Source organism: Ursus americanus, chromosome 23 (genome assembly GCF_024610735.1).
Source record: "Ursus americanus isolate L20-20 chromosome 23, mUrsAme1.1.p, whole genome shotgun sequence".
Lineage (NCBI taxonomy): Eukaryota > Metazoa > Chordata > Mammalia > Carnivora > Ursidae > Ursus > Ursus americanus.
Window position 1 is genome coordinate 23692354 of NC_142149.1, and position 13476 is coordinate 23705829.

Here is a 13476-nt window from a genome sequence, read left to right on the forward strand (position 1 = left end):
CCGTACGTTTTACCCATAAAGAGGTGGGAGATTCTGGGCCCGACCACCCTCCCCCAGCCGGGGCCGGGGTAGGGGGATGGGTGGGGGCGGGGCGCCTCCCTAGGGGCCAGATTCTTGCCAAGGGGGAGGGGGCAAGTAGAGCTTCGGGAACGCAGCCCCCACCGCCCTGTTTCCCCCGGGGTGTGTGTGTTGAATGCCCCCCCACCCCCCAGGTTGGAGATTGGTGGGCTGGGCCGGGCCGGAGGGCCGATGGGCCCAGAGGCGTCGGGGGTCTTCCCGAGCAGGGTGGGTGGGGGCTTTCACCACGTGGCTTCGCCTTTTTTTTTTTTTTTTCCGCTCCATTTTTTTTTCAAGTCGATTTTATTTAGAGGCGGCGCCAGGGCGGCCGCGGAGAAACGTGACACACCAGCCCGCTCGGAGGGGTTTCGGACAGAAGGGAAAGAGCAGCGCCGCGTCGTCCGCCTCCCAGCGCGCCGCGGGCACTTCTCCCGGGCCTCTCCGAACTCTCCCGCGACCTCTGCGCGCCCTCAGGCCGCCCTCCCCGCCGCGGGCTCCGGACAACTTCAGGGGTGGGGTGCAAAGAAAGTTTGCGGCTGCTGCCGCCGGCCTCCCGCCTCTCGGCCTAGGAGGCTCGCCGCCCGCGCCCGCCCGCTCGGCCTTGCCAGGGACCGCGTCCCGCCCCGAGACCGCCACCATGAACAAGCTGTACATCGGCAACCTCAACGAGAGCGTGACCCCCGCGGACTTGGAGAAAGTGTTTGCGGAGCACAAGATCTCCTACAGCGGCCAGTTCTTGGTCAAGTCGGGCTATGCCTTCGTGGACTGCCCCGACGAGCACTGGGCAATGAAGGCCATCGAAACTTTCTCCGGTAAGAGTGCACCCACCTCCCCGGAAAAGCCACAACGAAATCCCCGAACAACGGAGACCTGCTCCTCTTCTCTCCTTGCCCGCCAACTCCTCTCTCGCTCTGGCCTGCGGGGCTTGGCCTCGCCATCGACCCTCCGCCCACCTCCTTCGACGCCCCCTTCCATCCCCCCACTCGCCCCTCGCGCGGAAATATCCCGGACCCCCTCACCCCTTCCTCCCAGCCCCAGAACAGAAGCTGGAGGCTTTAGTAAGGCCGCCCCTACCCCCCACCGACGGGGCGGGGGCCCCATTGGCAGTGTGTGTGGGGGGGTCCCCACTCAGGCGGCCCCCGTCTGGGCCTTATTTCCATGCCCGCCCTTCCCTGTCCGAGGCTGGACCCCCCTCCCCCCGACCCCCCAGCGCGAACACCCCCAGCTCCCTTTCCTCCGCCCTAGGCCTTTCCAGGCGGGGAAGAGGTCTCCGCTCCGTCCCCGATCTCCCGGGTGCCCAGTGGGGACTGCCGCCTTCGGGCAGGGCCGGAGAGGAAGGGGGTCCCGCCTCCCGCCCAGGGCCTGGGCTTGAGCCATTTTGATTTGAAAGTGGGGCGTGAGCGGGGTGGCGCGGCGGCGGCGGCGGCGCCGGGTCGCCATGCTGCTTCCCGAGACGCCCAGGCTGGGCCGAGAGGCGCGCGCCGCGGCCGCCGGGGACCCTCCCCGCGGGGCCCCGCTCCGCTCCCCCAAGGCCTCTGCTCGCCACCGGCCCCGACAGGTGAGCGCCCCGCCGCCCGGAGCCCTTCTCCGCGGCTCGATAGAAAACTAAAGTTTCATTCTGCACCCCTCCCCCGCAACACACTTCGGGAGCAACGGGGAGCCCTTTCTCTCCCGGCCCCGGCTCCCCACCTCCGGGAGCCGAGTAGGCAGCCCGCCCACACAAACGCCCAGGTCGCCCCACTCCCAGGTCGGGCTCCCAGAGCCACCCACTACCCAACTAGCCTCGGTGAGAGAACAGAACAAAACGAAAATTAACAAAACACAATAACGAATTTATAGATTCCACCATTCCCAGAGCGACCGTTTCGCGTCTGGCCACGGAACCCACTGCCTGGATTTCTAGGCAGATCTCACTCAGATCCCAGGAACTCCTCAATTACCCTCTTCGTCCTGTTATCCACCCCCCACCCCTGTTCCAGCTCTTATATTGCCTTTTTTTTTTTTTTTTTTTAACCTGTAGGGAAAGTCGAATTGCAAGGAAAACGCCTGGAGATTGAACACTCGGTCCCCAAAAAACAAAGGTAGGAAAGGGCTCTTTGAGAAGGGAGGCAACCTGGGGGCGCTTAGAGACTGTGTTAAGGGGTCCATAGTGTCTCCAGTGGAAGAAACCCATTACTGGCCTTCCCACCCCCAACTCCGGATGTTGGGGGCAGGGAGCGAAGATTGGCTAAGATCTTGTAATGGGTGGTTTACAGCTTGTAAAAAATAAGCCGGGGCTGGGGTGGGCTGAGAGATGGTATTTGGAGAAGTAAAAGGGGAAAAATCCATAGGAGAGAAACCTTGTGGAGTTTGTTCAAGGTGTGTGTGGGGCCATTTTTGTGGGGAAGCTAAAAATCTTTGAATTCAGAGTTGGAACTCCTGGACATTTCTGCAACTTGCAGCAGGCCTCCCTTTCTCTTTTTTCCCCCACCCATCCTTTAGCATAATTCTTAAGTGGATTGGGGGGTCCCCTTCGACTTCCTAGGGGAAGTGGAATGAGTTTCTGCCCCCAAAAGAATTCCTTTATGCTTGTGCTTTATGTATATTTCTGCAACAGGCAAGGGCATTTTTTTTTTTCCAGACCCCTACCCCTAGTCCCTCACATCACACGTCCTCCCTTCCCAACTGGATTTTGCAAAGAATATGCTTTGGCTGTGCTATCCTTTCCGAGCCCCCCCACCCCCACTCCTTCAGTCCATTGTTACAAGGGGACCATCTGGGGTGAGAGCTTTGTGTTCAGGCTGTGAGCTGGGGCTCTTTGGAGGGTCTAGAACTCCCTGGATGAATAGTGAGAGAGAGGGGGAGAAAGAGTGAGAGAGAGTGTGTGTGTGTCCCAATACCTTTCTATTCTCGTTTAAGCAAAGTGGGGTACCCCTATCATGTTATCCCCAAATCTGATTCATGGTGGATTTCAGATCTTTCATTGAACTCTGGCTGGGAAGTATAGGGGCAGAGTTTTTTCTGCTTTCTCAAATGTGACTTTAAACATGTTGACAGTGCAGACTTTTCCCTCATGTTGCAGCCCCCAGGAAATCTTTGATCTGTGCCCCCTTCCCCTCCCTAGGTGTGTTCTCCCCCTCATTTCAACTGGAAACTTGCTGCATTTAGAATAATCCTGGCCTTTTCTGGGTGGGAAGGTGGAGGTGGGTGGCTCTGTATTTTTTTTTTTTTTTGAGCCTGTGAAGTTTAACTGTAAAGTTTAAGTGAGATAAAAATCTGTTCAGTGGGTTTAGCTTAAGATATTTTAAGTAACTTAGAACTATTGTATCTGTAGCTGATCAATATGGCTTGTAACTATGTTTATAGAGCCTGTGATTGAACCTCAAGTGCTTCAGATAGTCTTATTGGAAAGGCAATTAGAGTTAGGAGTAAAGAGGCAATAAAATCGGAAGGAAGAAAAAAAAAGTCTTATTTATTATTTTGAAACATTTCCTGGAGATGGGACTGAGAAAAACATACTGACACCGGTAGATTTATTGAGAGGATTTTGGATATTTGAACTGAGAGCTGAGTGTTTGAAACATGTTGATGAGAAATGACCAGAATAATTGGAATTCTGACATATGTGGGGTTTTTTCCTTTTGCTCTTATGGGTGGTTTAAATTTTAAAGGGAATGAAGTGAAAGCAAGAGAAATAGCAAAATGTGATGAAATGGGACCCAAAACATTTATATTTTAATTTCCATGGTGCTCTGTATTTATGGCTCTTTCCCCCTAAGCCATCTGCTTGCTTTCAAGCCATTTTTAGGCTTCTTCTTGTTCCCTCCAAAACGCATTACTTAGGGCGCTTTTGAGTTGGGAAGGGGTGGGGTTTGTGAGAAGAGTGAGTACAAAATCTTCCTTTCCACATCCCTATGAAATTCCATCTTTTGTGTGTTCTCCCCCTCCCTGAAATAATTTTTTGAGCAGAAACACTGAGTCAGTTGTGTGTGTGCGTGTGTGTGTGTGTGTCTGTGGGGTGGTTGAGAAGGCACTTCATTTTTCTAGAATGAATCAATTTTTGAAGTTTTAGGATTTAAAAAAAGAGTTTGTTTTCATGAAGTAAGTTTGCTCTATCATTTTGTGTTCTTTGAAGGAAGCATTTTGTGGTATGTGTTTTGAGTCTGTCTGAAAACTGTTTCTTCAGTTGGTCTGTTACTGGCTCTTTCAATCTCATGGACGTATAGAACAGGAACTAGTTAATTATAACTAATGTATGTTAAGCAAAATGAACGACTGTGCATATGTATTTTGTATGTATATACTCTTGTTTTCACTGTTTAAAGAAATAGAAAAGAAGTAACTTCTTGATGCACTCAGTTCCGAATGAGTTATGACTTTAAACATTTCTAAGAGATTCATAAAAATGTAACCACCTAAGTGTTCCTGTTTTTTGTTGGATTGTTTTTTGTTTTTTAAAGGGGGAAATCAAACAAAAGGGAATATTACAGCAGTTATCTTAGCAGCCTGATTTTGAAGTATTAATTTATTTTGTTCTAACTTTGTGTCTATTTGATAGATATAATTTGTACCTTTTTAAGAACCCAAGAGACTGAGCGCTATGCATTTAAACTGAAAACATTCATTTGAAATTTTAAAATGGATCATATTAAATTTCTCCCACCTTCCCAAAACCTCTCTTAGACAGTGTTGGAATTTTGGCCAACAGATTTGGCTTTTGGTTGAGAATTTGTATATATTCACTGTCAAATACTAGGACAAAGGGGAAAAGCCAAAAGCATTTTTAAAACGGTTGTGGAAGGGCCTTGTACATGTGTTTTATTTTGAGAGATGAAAGAGTAGTTAAGGTAAGGGGAGGGGGGTCCCATCTTAGACTTGTTTATTTTGAGAATTGACTTGCTTTTTAAAGGAATTAAACTTTTGTTTCATTTGCCACTGTGTGTGCCTTTTTCTAGAGGAATGTGACCCTAAAGATAGCAGACCTACTCTCATCTGCTGTCATCAAAATAAAAGGTGTTGCTGTTAAGAAAAAAATGCAAGAGATGTACTGTATTTCTCTGCAGGACATGTGTCTGACTTAAAAGACTAATTTTCTTAGGCAGGTTAATGGTTCTTTTCTCTAAGCTGACTTAAAATGAGGTGGGCTACATACCCTACCTTAATTTTCCAAGTATTAAAAAAAAAAAAAAAGATTTTGTGTCAGAGCCGTAGAAGTGTGAGAACTTGCAGAAAGTGCTTAAACTTTATTCTGATTTTACAGTTTTAATTTCCTAAAGTTAGCAGTTTTGAAAATCCATGTGAAGGGCTGTCTTATAAGTGGCAAAAATATGATTTTTAATTTTAAGTGATTTGCTCTGAAGTCACTGGCTCACTGAATGTTTTCAAAACAAGCAAAAAGATTTTGCCTTCAGAAATGGACTTGTCTTTAATGAAAGTTGTTCTGAGGGGCTGAAAATGAATTATAATCAGGGGGGCTAAGAAGCAAGGGAATGTCTTAAAAAAACAACAAAGTACTGTAAAAAGGACTAGAGTGGGAGGAATTTCAGGCACTTTTACTTTAGTGGTTGTAGTTGAAAGATACATCTGACCTGTATTCAACGAGTAAGATTAAAGTGGAAACAGTTTATGAGGCTTTCAGTAAAAGGTTTTCTTATTAATAATTAGCTTCTTTTTTTGCCTTTAAATAAATTTAAAAATGGTTGATTCTTATGTTTTTCTGCACTCTTCAGAGGGAAGCTGGAAATCAGTTCACTCACATTTTAATTTCCACCTAGAAGGTAGATCTTACAAATTCATAAATTCTGCTTTCTTCACCGCCAGAGCAACCCTTTCCTTGTTATCATTTAGTGCACAGTATTTCGAGATGCTTCCCTGAAGGACAGTGGTATTTGTCCATTGAAAGAGTGATGGGTTTCTAGAACCCTTTATCTTCTGACCCAAAGTAGAAAGATGAAATTTTACCCTAATAGAGCTTTCTCAGCTGGGAGAACCAAGGGGGAAGGGAGGGGAAGACTTGTAATTCCCATCACTAATTTCTTCAAAGTATAGTTAACTGTTCCAAATGTAAAGTTTTAATGGCACAGCTTTTGGTGGAAAAGGAGCAAAGCATTCTTGTAATTATGTTTTAGAGATGAAATACATGACATTAGCCATTGGAAGAATCCTGATTCAAGGGTTCTGAGCTTCTAATCTTTTGAAATTACCTTAATATATGTCATTTGAATCTATTTTATGTGTTTGGGTACTTCTAAGGCTTAGTTTTTAAAGGTTTATTCTAAACTTCCATGTCTAACAGCCAGTTGACAAAAGATACCATTGAGATAGGCTAGTGAGTGTACAGTTTGAAAATATTTTTAAAAATTTCAGATCAGGTTTAGTTGAGTGAAAAGGGGGGAGACCGGCAAGTGCTGTGTGAAATTGGGGGATCTTTTTGTTGAAGACAGACATTGGTTATCTCTGTTGGTTTTTGTCTGGGGTGGTGGTGGTGGTCGTGGTGGTGGTGTTGTCATTAGAATAAATATATGAACCAAAGGCGTTTGAAGAACAGACATTTTGCCAGCTGCTAAGATTTGAATTCCGTCTTGTTCGCTCCGCATCCTCTTTAAAGATTCTTAAAATGTGCCTAATGCCTTCCAGAAAGTGCAGCTTAGAATTTGGGATGGGAGTGTTAGGGGGAGAAACAGAGAAGGAAAAAAGCAGCGGGGGAGACTGGAGAAATCAGACGAGTTAGTCCTGGGTTGGAAATTCCAGACGGGGGAAAAAAGAGAGAGAGAGAGAGAGAGAGAGAGAGGGAGATGGGGGTTGGGGTGGAGTTCCCGCTTCCCTTTTAAAGAGCAGCGGCTGGGGGCGCACAGCGACCCACGGGAGAGAGGGGGTCGCAGACAGCCGCTTTAGAAGCCGGCTGGGAGACTGGGCGTGGGGCGCGGCTCCTGCCGCTGTCGGAGTTGCCTGCCTTTCCCTTCCCCTTTTCAAAAAGCAGAGAAAGTCGCGGCGGCGCTGGCGGCGCTTCCTGGAGAGCCCGCGCCCGCCCGGCCGCCGTGACCCTTCCCGGCCCGTTGCGATCCCCGGCGGCCCCGCAATCTCGGCCCGCTCCGCGCGCGCGCGCCCCCCCGCAGGCCCGGGGCTCCCGGCAGGGCTGCCTCTCCCGGGGTCCCCGAGACCCCCCGGCCGCGGCGCGCCGGCAGACAGCCCCGCCTGGGTCCCGAGAGCCCCAGATCCCCGACCTCGCCCACGTGGAGCGTTCCCCGGCTGGGGGCGCGGACCTTCGCGTTCGAAGGCACAAGCTAGAGGCCAAGGCGGCGGCGTGAAGAGGGCTGGGTGGGGAGGGTGGGGAGGAAGGAAGGGGTAAGGAGAAAAGAGGACGAGAGGTGGAGAGAAAATGGAGGTGCACGTCGTGGGCGCCCTCTGCCCGGAGCTGAGGCCCCTTGGCCACTGGGCATAGAGCTGGAAGAGTTAACAGGGTCCAGTACTCTTTAGAAAGTGGCCTGTCTGCAGGTCCCGAGACAATAACAAGGGGGGGGGGATAGTAACCAGAGGTTCTAGGGTGGGTTTAATCGTGCTGTAAAAGAGAGACCACAGGTCCTCCAGCGGCCCACTGACCGGGCTGGGATGGAGGAGTTTTCTCGGCGTCCCAGCCAGTGTCTGGCTCCCTGTGAATGTCAGATTGGCACACCACTTCCACCTGTGCTGAGCGCACTTCCTCTCCTCGCCCACACCTTTGAAAATGCCGGTCAAAACAAAAGCAAGAAAAGGTCTCAAAAAACGTGCACACCAGAGTGCATGCCCTTTCGGTTAGTGATGAAAGTGTGATTTGGCTAGCCAAAGATCACGGGGAGGGGAGCGGCTGGGGTGACACCATGGCAAGGAAGGCGCGCCAGCGGGAAGATGCTCAGCCCCCAGGTGGCTAACCCCATTCCAATAGAAGAGCTTGGATGTCCCCTCAGATTTGGTTCGAGGGGACTGTGTCCTTTTCTAGTGAGTGGGAGGGGCCATCCCACTCTGGAACAGGGCGAGCCAGCTTTGTAAGGCCGATTTGCAGCTAGTAGGTTTGCAATAAATAGTCGAAGAATGAAGGCACAACAGGCTGAAACAAGCTTTTACCCTGAACGCAGACCACTGAAATACAGTGTATGTGGATTATGGGCAAATCACAGGAGAAAAGTCGGTTTGGACCTCCTCATTTTAATACGGTTGGAGAAAAACCTGATTGCAAAACACTGAAATGTGACTGTATACAGACCGCCCCCCCCCACCCCCATACAGTCCTATCGCGGAAGTCCAGTCTTCCAGAATTTGGTGTTCTGGTTGTAAGGCAGAGAGCACAGAGCACGGCGAACCATTAGTGAACTGCTTCTGGGTGAAATACAGAGCAAACAGCTGGGTGATGAGAAGAATTTTTGACTGGTGTGTCAAGGTGTTTGCAAGACCCCTACGGACAAGTCTGATTATTAGACAAGTGGCATTTTGGTGGCGAAAGGCACATAAGGAACCTGTCAGGATGGATGGGTGTGAATTTTGCTCATAGTTTAGGGGAGGGGTGTGGAGACCTCTCTCTTTGAGAGGAGACGGGAGAAGTGGAGGATCTCTTTCCCGCGCCATGTCTGTTCCGTGGATTCTAGTCAGCCCTCTCGATATTTCTGTAGGAGAAGACGGTGAAGGAGAACTTCAATTTTTATTCATTTTGAGTTAGTTTCAGTTGAAAAATCAGTCCTTCATCCAGATGTTTTGACCACTTGAAATGGAAAATGTTAAGTCTGAGTGAGATTTGATTGGATAGTTGAGTTGATTGGATGTAGTTAGAATCTTCAAGAGGAGAAATCAGGATTCAGGAAAAGAATTGTTCTTTGTTAAAGGTTGTTTGTAGGGTCTGAGTTCTTTGGCAGCAGGAGCTGGGGGGGGGGCAGAAATCATTCTGAACTCCTGAGGCTCAAGGAGAGAGGAAGCTCCATGAGGTCAGGGGCTCCTGACCTACCCTCGATGCCTCGTCCTACCCCCTTTACCGTTGGAAAGGTCTCTCCGGAGAGCTCAGTGTTTAAAAACAAGAGCTTCGGAGCCAGGCAATGACTGAAACTTGTAGACGGTTCTCTTCTTAAATCTCGATTTCTGTAACTGTGAGCTGGTGTTATTACACATGAACTTATTACTGCTATTATTTGTTTTAGATACGGACCTCTCTGCCTCCTGTCTTTGGACGGCGGCAGCTTGGGGCACGTATCTGAGGCAGTAGGGAGGGGTGAATCCTTCTGTGACTGTGGCGTGTAGTGTATATGGAACCGTGACGGATAGGCATACTGAAGGGGACTGACGTGTAGGGTGCTTTGATAACCTGCACGTTGAAAGGGAAAGCCACCTTTTGGGAGAGGGAGATGAAGCTCGCCAGGGCAATCCCCCCAGACCCCCTGCGTTACGGACCCCATCCTGCCAGACAGGAGACTTGAAGGGATGGCGCAAGCGTGGTGGAGAACGCTACCGCGGACCGTCCCTCAGGGGGGTGGGCCCCATGTTCTGTTGTTGTTGATGCCATGAACCCAGGCCAGGCGAAATTTCATACTTGGGGGCTACTGTGAAAGGTGCATGTAGGGTAGGGACCTTGGTGAGAGAGGAGCCACCTTCCTTCTGAAATGAGGTAAGTATTAGAAGGATTCAGGAGGAAGGGGACTGTGAGTCCTTGGGGGTCAGAGGAAGGGAGACAGGAGAGCAGCGTCCCCCACCTGGTGGGAGATGGGCATGTTTGCCCTGATGTTCAGCTCTTGGTAAGCTGACAAGGTAGCCGGTCAGGAGTCGGGGATACCTGGGTGCCCGGGAAGTGACCACACATACGTTGTTGCCCTCGGAGGAGGGCAAAGCCCCCAGTGGCCTCCCTTTCCCTGGGCCCTTGGAGTGGAGCGAGAACCCACCTTGCCGTCCACTTCCTCCCTTGGGGCCTTCCTGCTGAAAGGGTGCACACACTCCCACTCGCACAGACCTATTGTCCCTTCGAAATCTCAGCCTAGGGACTGAGGATTGAACCTTCTGTCAGTGGGGTGGGGAGAGGAAGGGCTTCCAATCCGGATGTGGCTTTTGGCCCTTTAACAGGCTTGTGACTTTAATCAGTCACTATAAAGGGTTTTACAATTAGTTTGTGTGGAATGACGTGTGTTGCCTCTTCTCTGGAGTGGCATCTGGGATTGCTTGGGGCTCCTCAGCTTCCCAGGAGGTATTCTGAAGATGAAGAGGACAAAATGAGGGGAGACAGGAACTCCAGTGGGGGCTGCCGGGTGGAGTAAACTTGGTGAGGATGTCTGTTCAGAGCTAGAAATATTTATTCTCCTTCCTCCTTCGGGTCTCTCAGTTTCTTGGGAGGAGAAGGCCGACCGGAATAGAGCAGTTGGCTTGGGCAGGATTCGGAGACAGAACCCTAAATTAAAGAGTAGAGATGATCCTTTGCAGACCAAGCAGTCGGTGGCCGCAGCCAGTGTGTTCTGAGCAGGGACTAGACAGAGGATGTTGGCTTGGCGGGGGGACAGCGGTATTCAGAAGATACTCCCTTGACTCCTTATGTCGAGTGTCTACACCGGCACCTTCTTGTTGAATGTAAAAGAAGGGAAAATCCAGCTCACTGTAGTTATTTTATCTAGAGGGTTTTCCTAGATATTTGGCTCAAAGCTGCTGCCGCCGGCTGTTCAGACTAGGGTAGCGGGATACCTTTCCAGAATAAGCCGGGGGCAGGCAGGTGGAACACGGCGATCTTCCCAAACACCCCGTGTCTCTCTGAGATAATCTTTCTTTCACTTTCCTACGCTTGTCCCTCGCGGACTATCTTGAATGAGTAGTTTGCTAAATTTAAACTTCTGACTGGAGGAAGAATGGAGCCTGTAGGCTCAGGCTCCTTTGCTCTCTTCAAAACATCCCATGGGCAGCCACTTTAGCTTGGGTTTGTGTGTGTGTGTGTGTGTGTTGGGGGGGGCTTTGCCGGTCAGACGTTAGCCATTTTTGCAGGGGCGAGGAAAGATTTTAAAAAGAACATACTTACAACCGAATTCCACATAAGACAATATTGAACAAGATGCTACAGGCGGGTACGATCGCTGTCGCGTTGTGCTGTGAAGTGTGGTGCCTCTCGCAGTGTCGGCTCCCCCCCGCCTGGTGCGGTCACCCACTCCGGTTTGTCTGTGTTCAGAGGCTGCCACTGCGAGCCGCGGCCTCGGCCGGGTCTTAGTAATACCATGAAGGACAAGTGAAAGACTAGACTTAACAGCGCAGATGGAAGGAAATACAACTTCGCAGTTCATTTTCCTCCAGGAGCTTTTAGATTTTAAAACTTGCTGCTTAGTATTTTAAGAGAGTTTTAAATTAAAAATTTTTTTTTAATTTTGTAAGTTAAAAATTATTTATCTATCTACTTATTTATTTATAAGATTTTATTTTATTAATTTTTTAAAAGATTTTATTTATTTATTTGACAGAGAGAGAGACAGCCAGCGAGAGACGGAACACGAGCAGGGGGAGTGGGAGAGGAAGAAGCAGGCTCATAGCAGAGGAGCCTGATGCGGGGCTTGATCCCAGGACTCTGGGATCACGCCTGAGCCCCGAAGGCAGACGCTTACTGGCTGAGCCACCCAGGCGCGCCCCTATTTATAAGATTTTATTTTGAAGTAAGCTCTACGCCCAGCCTGGGGCTCAACTGTAACAACCCCCAAGGTCGAGGGGCGTGCTCTACCAACCGAGCCAGCCAGGCGCCCCTAAGTTAGAAATAATTTTTAGTATTTTAAAATAATTTCAGTTAATTAAATACCTCTTAAATATCTAAATAATTTTATGTGGTGAGGCATGCCTATCATGACATTTACTACTGTAAGCATGAAGCACGTCGCTCGGTTCTGGAGAACATTCCCTCTGTTGTGCAGCCATCACTGCCTTCATCTCTAGAACTCTTTTCATCTTGTGGGACCGAAACTGTACCCAGTAAACTAACTCCCCATCCTCCCCTCCCTCTAGTGGTATTCAGACCATTGACAGTTTTGCTTTTTCTACATGGTGGTTACCGCTTTATCCTTCCATAAATATGGGAGCCTTTGCCTGATCCCTCTCTTGCCTTAACACTAATTATTTGTTGGGTTTTTATTTAGCACTCTTGGGTCCTTTTTTTTTTTTTTTTTTAAAGATTGTATTTATTTATTTGACAGAGAGAGAGAAAGAGAGCACAAGCAGGGGGAGCGGGAGAGGGAGAAGCAGGCTCCCCGCGGAGCAGGGAGCCTGAGGTGAGACTCGATCCCAGGACCTCGGGATCATGACCTGAGCCAAAGGCAGACCTAATGATGGAGCTGTCGAGGCGCCCCTGGGTCTTTTTCAGAGTGGGGGAGAGAGACAAGGGTTGAGAGAGGGAGCTGCAGAAGAGAGGTGCAAGATAAAACTCTCTGCCCTCCAGCATTTTCACTTTAGATCCAGGAAAAGCTGTGGGACAGCAGAGGCCAAGAGACTAGGTATTAAAATGGGAGGCACACAACCTCAGGGACTAAAATAGAGGAGGGAGGCTTTAAGGGAGCCAAGCTGTGTTTTGGAGGATAGGCAGACAAAATAGGAGTGGATTAAGGAGAGCATGCTGGATCGACAGGGAGATGTTGAGGGAAGACGGTTCATCTGGAAGAGAGGGGTGGCATTGTAGTGAGGCCCTCAGGCAGGTAGGGCAGGTATCCCTGTTTATTTCCCTTAGAGAGCACCTTCTTGGCCCCAGAGCTCCGTTCGAGGTGACTCCTCGGGTCAAAAGATGAGCATTTATTGAGTATCTCCGTCACATCTGAGCAGTGTGACTTCCTGAATCCTCATGAAGAGCCCCGGGCAAGTGTCTTCCTTCTACGGAAGAAGCTGAAGCTCTGAGCAGGTAAAGTCACTTAGCCAGGGTCAACGCCTTGAACAGGTGGTAGTGCTGGGATTCAGACCCAAGCCTTTCCACCGAAAGCTGAGCTGTCTTAGAAGGTGGGAGCAGGTGATCCTCTGACCTTCAAAGAAATTGAATCTTAGCTTGAGCTTTTCTGGGGGGGGAGAACATAAGTAAGGTTAGCAAATAAAAACACGCCCAGCATGTTCTGAGCCTCCTCCTTCCCCAGGTGCTTTATGCTTTAATGTTTAAATGCTTTGCATTTTATTTTCCTCTCACTGTTGGGATTTTCAGGCAATCTTCAGTGGTTAAAAAAACCCAGAAAATTATCCTCTTGTCTGGGCAGCTAAGATGGGAAATGGGGATTCTACTTTTAGAACGAAAAAGACCCACAGAGAGGGAGCTGAGCAAAGTGGAGATGGACTTGAGTGCGGTTAAAGTTCAGGTATCAGCCTCAGCTTGCTATTTCCCCAGATGGGTAAACTGTGGGATCCGGGGTCCCTATCTTTTCCTGAGCCTCGTTTCCTCTTCTGCAACATCTGCATCTCCAGAAACCCAATCAAAGGAGCTAGGTATTCTGAGTT

General features: G+C 49.3%; 1 protein-coding gene across 2 annotated transcripts in view; it reads left to right on the forward strand.

The window, feature by feature from the left end:
* Positions 1-694: 694 nt before the first annotated feature.
* The window catches only part of IGF2BP1 (insulin like growth factor 2 mRNA binding protein 1), a 37393-nt gene continuing 24611 nt past the window's right edge, over positions 695-13476 (forward strand). For both annotated transcript variants that reach the window (XM_045813798.2, XM_045813799.2), the window contains exons 1-2: positions 695-869; positions 2078-2138. In XM_045813798.2, coding sequence (XP_045669754.1) covers positions 695-869; positions 2078-2138 — 236 coding nt within the window. The remainder of the gene's footprint in view (positions 870-2077; positions 2139-13476) is intronic.